General features: G+C 33.7%; 1 protein-coding gene across 1 annotated transcript; it reads left to right on the top strand.

Moving 5' to 3' along the window:
- Window positions 1-4,568: 4,568 nt before the first annotated feature.
- LOC131644555 (glutathione S-transferase L3-like) lies at window positions 4,569-7,203 on the top strand. Its single transcript, XM_058915087.1, has 10 exons — window positions 4,569-4,787; window positions 4,901-4,966; window positions 5,044-5,104; window positions 5,246-5,332; window positions 5,416-5,514; window positions 6,028-6,130; window positions 6,219-6,295; window positions 6,417-6,524; window positions 6,756-6,836; window positions 6,956-7,203. Exons 1-10 carry the CDS (start codon window positions 4,777-4,779, stop codon window positions 6,965-6,967), a joined length of 705 nt encoding a protein of 234 aa, XP_058771070.1. The 5' UTR covers window positions 4,569-4,776; the 3' UTR covers window positions 6,968-7,203.
- The last annotated feature ends 1,980 nt before the right edge of the window (window positions 7,204-9,183 follow it).

Below are 9,183 nucleotides of genomic sequence, written 5' to 3' on the forward strand. Positions count from 1 at the left end.
ATTCCATGATGGACGAAAACCCACTACAAGGCTTCGCATCACTTCCTTACTTTGTTTAGGTCCGAGCCTTTATTAGATATTTTGAAATGTTTTTGGTTGGGTGTTTTTTAAGGGAAATTAATTTGTGACTTGAATCATGCCTTAAAAAGAGTTTTTTTTGAATATTTAGAGAATGCACATCGAGGCCTACGCCACAATCGTTTCTCTAAATAGTGGTTAAGAAATACAAAGCTTTGGATATTTAGAGAATGCACATCGAGGCCTACGCCACAATCGTTTCTCTAAATAGCGGTTAAGAAATACACCGAGGCCTACGCCTCAATCATTTCTCTTCCGCTAAGTGGGAAAGAACATACATCGGGGCCTACGCCCCAATCATTTCCTTCACACTAAAAAAAAAAGGTATTAGCATGATTCGCGTCGTCCTTTATTAATGTTTTAAAGTTGAGAAGAAAAAGGAAAGGAACTAGCCTAAAATGAATAACTAGCTTAATGTTATGATTATACCTAAATGTTAGGAACATACAAGTGAAGTCACAAAATTATAGGTCAAAAGTGATGCAATATTAGTACAAAACTTGAATTGAAAGTATAGCACCAAAACATGAAAACAAATGATTCAAAATATTGTACAAATGAATTAAAAGATACTATTTATTTATTTTTATGATTTTTATATGAAAAAGAATTCAAAACTAAGCAAAAGAGAAATAAAATAATTAGCCTAAACTAATATTTTTTATGAACATTTTTATGTCAAAATTTGTATTAAAGTCTAAAGACAAGAAGTGAAAATTAGTGTCTTTATTACTTAAAAGAAATTGGTAAAAAGCTAAGAATAACCTAAAATTAAAGAATGATATAAACAGGGGGGTGCAAACAAGATTGATGGGTGGAACCAGTAACAGGGCGCAGGGCCCAGCCCAAAGGGTTTTTGTTTACAGATTTTGCTTGTCAAAAATGGATAGCATGGGTCAATGGGGGGTGAGGTTAACAGCAATTCTCGGCCCATAGTGTTTTATTATTCAGATTTTGATTGTTGATCCATTTTGTTATTAATCCAAAATAATAATTAAAAAGAATAAAAATTAATTAAAAAGAAAGAAAGGATAATTGAAAGGGGAAATGAGGGTTCTAATAGCGACCCTTCGACTTCTCTCTCTCAGCCTCGTCTCCTTCAACCTTCGTGAAACGGCGCCGGAGAAAGCTTCTTCTCCGAGCGGCCACCGTCGCATGATACCATTCAAACCACCATCTCTCTCTTTACGCCCTCCGTCTCGGCAAAAGATCTTTCCCATCTCCTCTCATAACACAAACCCTAAAAGCCTAACGAAATTGATCAAGCGATGAAGAAGACGAATCTCGCATCAAAACTATAGGGGAGATATCCAGGGAGATTCGCCCTTCACAACAATAACGAGAACAAGCGAAAAAGATGGAGAACGTAGACTCAGAGAGCTTACCTGAGGTGCGAATTGGAGATGACCTTTGAAGAAAACCAGAGGTAATATTAAGCGTCCAATCTCCTTCAATTCGTTGATCTTCTTCTCATTCTTTGCTATTTTCTTTTTCTGAAACTCTATGAACCGCTATTGTAACCTTGAATGAAGGTGATGAAAACCGTAGTTTCTTGATGAAGACGATGATACCGCTGAGGCGTGTCAAAGATTGAAGCTTGGATGAACGTGTTCTGTAGATTGAAAGAGGCTCTTAGGGTTTCTTGTGACTGAGATGGAAACACATTCAATGAAGGTCTTCGGTTTTCAGTTTTGAGGAATTGATGAAGGTGATGTGAAGGAGAATAAGGATGGTGGAGGGAATGGTAGAGTGGTTGCAGTGAGTGAGGATTGAAGGTTAGGAAAGGGAGAAAGAATGGAGATTGAAGCTTGAAGGTTATAGAGGGAGCTCGATTGAAGATTGGTGGGTGAAGAGTTTGAAGAAGCTGAATTGAAGAGTGGAGAGAGGTTGAAGAAGGTGGTTGAAACAGATAGAATGGGAGCAGAGTGGTGAAGTGAAGAATGGTTGAAGATGGTGTGGAAGCGAAGTGAAGATGAAGTGTGTGGCTGGTAGTTGAAGATGAGAAAATGGTGGAGACATTCTGATTTATAGCAGTGAGTTTTTCTCTGATTTTCTGTTAACTGCTTCAGTTAAATTCTGTTAGGATGGTTAGGAAATTACAACTGATTCTGTTATAGGTAGTTAGGGATGTTAGAATTCTGTTTGAAGGTTGGTTGGGTTAGGAGTTAGTAATTGATAACTGTTGTGAAATGAGATAGTTAGAGACTGTTAAAAGGGGTTTTTTTCTGTTAATGCAAATACTGAACTGGTATGAATATTAGTTATTGATGGCATAGCTAGAAATGAATGTGAATGTTGGACTGTTAGTATTGGCTGCTGGCTGGTTAATTAGGATTCTTTTTCTCTGCAAGTTTAATAACTCAATCCGGACTGGTTATTAGACATAGTATGGTTATGGTTTGAATTTGTTTTGACAGGGGCTTGTAATTTCTTGACGCGGCAGGTAGTTCATTTGTTGAAACTGATTGTAGTGAGTGTTCAGTTGAGAGGTTCTTATCTGTGGCTGCTACTGTTTGGTATTTTGATTTGGTTTGAATTGACTTGTTTGATCTTTTGGAACTGTTTTAAGTCATGCAGGTTTGCAGGTCATAATTAATGCTAGCAAAGACATGGTTTGAAAGGCGTATCGAGGGGATGTCACGTGAAACAAGGCTAAGGATAAAATTTGAAGAATATGAGCAATTCACCATAGATTTAGGAATTTGATTTCTCTTTTGCATTTGTACTTGAACTCTGTAATGAATTCTCCTTGAAATTGTAATAAAATTTGAATTTCTTCTTTTCTTGCAAATGTGGATGAAATGATATAGCATTGATGCTTGATTTGAATTTGAATGATGACTTTCTATCCATTTTCTTTTGAATTTTCTAGCTTTATCAGTTCTCGTAACCTTGAATGCATGTCTATATGACGAGATAACCCCAAAATATAATATAGGCTTGCTCAAAAGTCTCGGCCGACTGCTTCCAATCTTGCTAGGATTCATAAAATACTAAGTAAAACTCCAACTCTCGCAAAGTCTAAAACATATATAAATTGTGAACCAATAACCCAATATGTTATATTTTTGTTGATTATAAATAAGATGAAACCATAACCCAAGCTCCTCGAAAATAGAATAGAAGTCTACAATACCCATGGATCCGAGCCTTGATCTCATAGTCCCATATTTAAAGAAGAACCAAATGAATCAAGCTAGAGTGAAGTAGAATCCTTAATTTCCAAGACCCTTGATCTCATGTCAAGTTTATTGTTGGATGAGTGCATGATATGTTGAATGACCTAATTGATATGTGCAGATGAATGTGATGCTTAAGCCAATACGAAATAAAATTAGATGGGCAAATTTTGGGGTGCAACAGCCACCGCCCGTTTTGCCACCCCTATATATATATATATATATATATATATATATATATATATATATATATATATATATATATATATATATATATATATATATATATATATATATATATATATATGAAAAAAATTAAAATATATTATAGCATACCTTTATGAATTAGGAAAGGATAATTTTTTTCGGGCTGGCGGGCTACCCATGGCCCGTACGGGCCGGCCAATATTTTTTAGGACTTTTTAGGGCCGGGCTTAAAAAGGCCTGGATGTAAATGGGCTCAGAAAATAAAGCTCAGGCCCTAACTATTTTCGCGCTTGATGGGCAGGTGCATGGGCTTCGGCCCATTTTGACAGCTCTAATCACAATCATTCATAAATATTATTTTATAAATAATTAAAATAAAAATTAAATTCTAATAAGCATTTAACGGTTACGATTCACTGATGGTGTAAAATTGTTTTACACTATCAGTGCATACCAATTAAATTCATATATTAATTAGGAAAAACATAAAAAATAAAAAATGGTAATAAATACTATAAATAACAAAATTGAAAAATAATAGCAATTACTATTAATTTTTACTATTTAAAGATAATGCCTTTAGAGAGCAAAATAATATTAGTTAAAAAATTTGACACCTTAAACAAATGAGAGTGAATATTATATTTAAGGAAAGATAAATAGAATCTAATATAAAAATTCAAAAATCATATAAATATATTATGTATGTATTTTGAGTAAAATAATACTTTATTTGTCTTTAATTTTAATACATTTTTCTTTTCTTTTCTTTGTCTTTAATATTAGAAGATGATTTAAAAAATTTAAAACATATTAATATTTTTTAGATGTATGTATTTATTAATTAATATATTTTCTTTTAAATATAAATTAAATATTAACATTTTTGTTATTTTTTAACTTTTTATAATAAATAATTTATTTATTTTCTATTTATTAAGAATTAATATATCTACCAGATTATTCTTATAATAATAACGATAACGACGAGAATAATACTTCCCTTCAGCGTAAACAATTTCCTGATTAAAATGGCGGGGTCCCTCGAATGAATGTAGACATATTTCTGATTTGGATTAATGTCCAGAAAGGTAAACATCAATCTGCCTACCTTCTCTGTCAATCAAACTTCTTCATTTGCTTATTCCTCCAATACTTCCCACTTTTATTTCAAACTTTCTTGAACTTTCATAAAGCAACAACCGTCATCGCTGACACCACAATATGCAGCGGTGCTATAAATACAAGACCAATTCACTTCATTCAACGCAACTCTAATCAACACTGCATTTCGATTCATCAAATCAAATCAATGGCCACTGTGTATGAATTATGAATCAATCAAAATTCTTTTATTTCATCTATTTTCTTCTTTACCTTCTTCTTCTTCTAATCTCTAAGTCTAACTAACTTTCTTCTTTCTTTCAATTTCTTAGCACCGTTCGTCCTCCCGCGCTAACTTCAACTTCGGAGCCACCTCCGATTTTTGATGGAACCACCAGGTTTTTTCATCTTCTCCTAATTTCCACTTTAATTTTACTACTACTATTTTCCAAATCTAATTTTATTTTACTCTTAGGTTGTACATCAGTTATACTTGCCCCTTTGCACAACGTGCATGGATCACTAGGAACTACAAGGTTCTTTTTCTTCATATTTTATTTATTTCCATATTCTATAATCCAATTTACATTTTTCTATTTTTTTATTTGACTTTTTATTTATTTATTTTTAGTTTCTGTCACTATTTTTTAATTGTATTTGTTGTAATTGAACAATAGGGACTACAAGACAAGATTGAGTTGGTTCCTATTGACCTTCAAAACAGGCCTGCATGGTATAAGGAAAAATTATATCCTGAGAATAAGGTTTGTTATTATTTTATATATAAATAAATTTACTTTACTATTATATTGCAACGGTGATCAAGTTTGTTTTGATATTAATATAGGTGCCATCTTTGGAGCATAATGGCAAGGTATTGGGAGAAAGTCTTGATTTAGTCAAATATCTTGATGCCAACTTTGAAGGAACACCTCTCTCTCCCAATGTAAGTTACAGTTCAACATTAATTCTCTTTATGTTTTTAGTAGTGTAAACATTTCAAAGCTAAACAAGCTTAAAATGTTTTTTTTTTTTCCACACGAGAATCTGATTTGTGAATCATGATTAAGATTGTACCTTGGACTACACACCTGTCACCTGGTGACTCATATTACTTGGTGGTAATTGGGCTTATTTCGAATTGGGTCTGTGGCCGGCCCATAACAAGTTTATAAGGGAAATTCTCATTTTAAAAAATGGTTTTGTATTGTTGAGTTAGGATTTACAAAATGATATTGTATGGTTGAGTTTCAAGTTGGTATCAAAGTCTGGTTCGAAATTCATGAGCCAATAGGCATTGTGTGTATTCCACTATTGGGTCATTCAGGTCATGTTTTAGATATTCGATTATGTGTGTCACGGTGTGTGCGCTAAGAGTGATAAATTTGTATGTGCCCCCAAGCCCATGGTTGAAATCTTTTTTATGAATAAAATTGATTTTTAGTATAAATTTTTGTAGGATCCTGCCAAGAAAGAGTTTGCTGAGCAGTTGTTAACCCATGTTGACACCTTTGTCAAAGACTTGTTTGGCTCATTCAAAGGGGATACTGTGCAACAAGCCAGTAAGATGTTTAAGTTTATAAATGGAAGAAAGTTTTTTCTTTTTCTGCAAATGTAAAATAGATATTTAAATTGGTTATTTTGAATCAGGTTCTACTGTTGACTTCTTGGAGAATGCCCTTGGTAAATTTGATGATGGGCCATTCCTTCTTGGTCAATTCAGCTTGGTGAGTTTAAATCAAATCAATGGTTTTAGAAATTCTCATTATCATTTTGAATTTAAAGCTTTATAGATAGACTGCTATGATGTTCATTATGATGCATATGATGATTTATTGTGGTGATCAGGTCGATATTGCATATGTTCCGTTCGTTGAAAGATTCCACATTGTCCTTGCTGAGTTGTTCAAGTATAACATCACTGAAGGAAGACCTAAGCTTGCAACATGGATTGAGGTATGCTAGAAAAACCGATTGTAAAAAATTCTTACCTAGATTATGAAAGTTGTACCAGTTTACTTTCATTTGTTTCTGCTCACCATAATCCTCAATCTAAACTAGAAGAAAATTTCTTCATTGGTTTAGCAAGTGATGAAAGACAATAATGCATTTTTAAAGAGAAGCATGACTACTATCTCTTTAGACATAAAAGAAACTCATTTGTGAATGAAAATGTTTCTTTTGTAGGAGCTGAACAAGATTGATGCTTATACACAGACAAAAGTGGATCCTCAAACACTTGTTGATAGTTACAAGAAAAAATTTCTGGTATATATTCGTTGTGATGAATCGCTCACTAGTCACTATTGATTTTAAAGAATTGTGATTTGATTTTGAATTTTTTTTCTTTGTTACATGGTTCAAACTTTTGCATTTCTAATGTGCAGCTTCAACAGTGAAACTTGAATTGCAGCAACCTTCATTTGAGATACTCCAATAAAGCATCTTTTGTATTATGGGATGCATCTTCAATCAAATATTGGTGTTATATAGATTAATGCCATGGTTATGTTTCACTTTCCAGCTTGTTTGTTTGGTGTTGTAATAATGATTGTGTTCCAGTTTGTGATCACTGATCAGAATATGCTGTTATCCTATGTTGATAATAATACTTAATAAACTTTGATACTTTCAACCCTATTATGTTCAAATTTTACCCATGTATGTTGAGAGCATAGCAATTTAAAAAATATTGACTTAGTTAATCTAAGATTTAATAAGTATTTATAAATTCTTAATCAGTGGGTTGTGGTTGTTTAGTGGCTTTTAGAAAACACAAAATTCAAGTCACAAACCTAAAACTTAGTATACTTAGTAACCAAACATAAAAATAAAACATAAAAATGATTCATATATAAAAGTCTACCAAAACTGAGGAGCCAATCAACTGTTTGTTTTAGATCTTGAGCTAGGGAAGTTTAATCCATATCTTCTTAGTATGCAACATAATAGATTAATAAGTTTTTCCATCATCATTGCAGGATGTAGTCATATCTCTTGGAACAACATTCACTATAGGAAATTAGTATAGAAGAAGAAAGAGAAATGAAATTAAAAGATAATGAACATGATGAATCCTTGTCAGTGTAATTCGGTCAATGGTGTTTACTTATGCGACTATAGAGTAAAGTTTACAATATATCCATGAAATTCTACATCTTTTAGTTACCTATTGCACTGATCAAATTCCCCCACACTTGAACTTTTGCACTCCGAGCAAAATGAAAAACAAAACAAAGAAAGCACAAATACATCAACAGTTACTCGTCCTAGGCTACAAATCTTCTTCGGGTAAGTTTGCATCGACAAGTACTAATCTTGCATATTAAGGACATCGTAAGAACACTAACCACAGTTATGCAGACATAAGCCTCCTAAATACACAAACCAATTCAAATCATGTTATTATACCATAGCCTAACTTACTCATCCTTTTTGCTCCTTTTCATTCAGGCGCAATCACATTAAGCCCGTTATCTCCACACACTTATAGCAAAACGACCGGTTAGTGACTCTGATCCTCTTTTGCACGGGGTTCTGGTACTTACGTGGCATAACCCTTTGCTTACTCAGATGTAGTTGTGGGGGATCAGACCGTAATCCTCCCTACCAAGTTCAGCACCAGAAACCGCTGAACCAACTAACAAAGAGTTTTGAAAACTTTTCTTTTTTTGAAGATTACACAACCGTTGGGATAAGTGACCGGGTGAGGGTCACCAAACTTAGAAGGTGTGTTCTCTTTTTCTTTTCTCTTTTTTTCTTTTCTTTTCGGAACATTCACTTATATTCATCGGCTTCCTGCGTAAAGTGTGTGAGAGATGGTGCCGACTGCTGAAATAAACTACTCAAGAGCTGTTAAAGAATGAGAAATTAAGGCTAAAACATAATAACAAATTCAAATCAATTTCCATATGCAGGAGACTTACGGTGTTAAAACGATACCGATCTTGTGAATTTTTTTCAAGTCTCCGCAAACTCGACTCAAATCAGTCTATAGCCTAAAACTTTCAAGAAGATGCATTTTTTTATTTTTTTATTGACTGAAATTAAACAAAATACTAACAAAAACAAAGAAAACGCATGATTCCATGAATTCCCCCACACTTGAACTTTTGCACTCCGAGCAAAATGAAAAACAAAACAAAGAAAGCACAAATACATCAACAGTTACTCGTCCTAGGCTACAAATCTTCTTCGGGTAAGTTTGCATCGACAAGTACTAATCTTGCATATTAAGGACATCGTAAGAACACTAACCACAGTTATGCAGACATAAGCCTCCTAAATACACAAACCAATTCAAATCATGTTATTATACCATAGCCTAACTTACTCATCCTTTTTGCTCCTTTTCATTCAGGCGCAATCACATTAAGCCCGTTATCTCCACACACTTATAGCAAAACGACCGGTTAGTGACTCTGATCCTCTTTTGCACGGGGTTCTGGTACTTACGTGGCATAACCCTTTGCTTACTCAGATGTAGTTGTGGGGGATCAGACCGTAATCCTCCCTACCAAGTTCAGCACCAGAAACCGCTGAACCAACTAACAAAGAGTTTTGAAAACTTTTCTTTTTTTGAAGATTACACAACCGTTGGGATAAGTGACCGGGT

Source organism: Vicia villosa, linkage group LG1 (assembly GCF_029867415.1).
Source record: "Vicia villosa cultivar HV-30 ecotype Madison, WI linkage group LG1, Vvil1.0, whole genome shotgun sequence".
In the NCBI taxonomy this organism is placed as follows: Eukaryota; Viridiplantae; Streptophyta; class Magnoliopsida; order Fabales; family Fabaceae; genus Vicia; species Vicia villosa.

Excerpts from the sequence above, each read along its gene's own strand:
- LOC131644555 (XM_058915087.1), top strand. Across the intron at positions 6,131-6,218 it reads GGATACTGTGCAACAAGCCA|GTTCTACTGTTGACTTCTTG; the intron begins GTAAGATGTTTA and ends ATTTTGAATCAG. Across the intron at positions 6,296-6,416 it reads TTCTTGGTCAATTCAGCTTG|GTCGATATTGCATATGTTCC; the intron begins GTGAGTTTAAAT and ends TGTGGTGATCAG.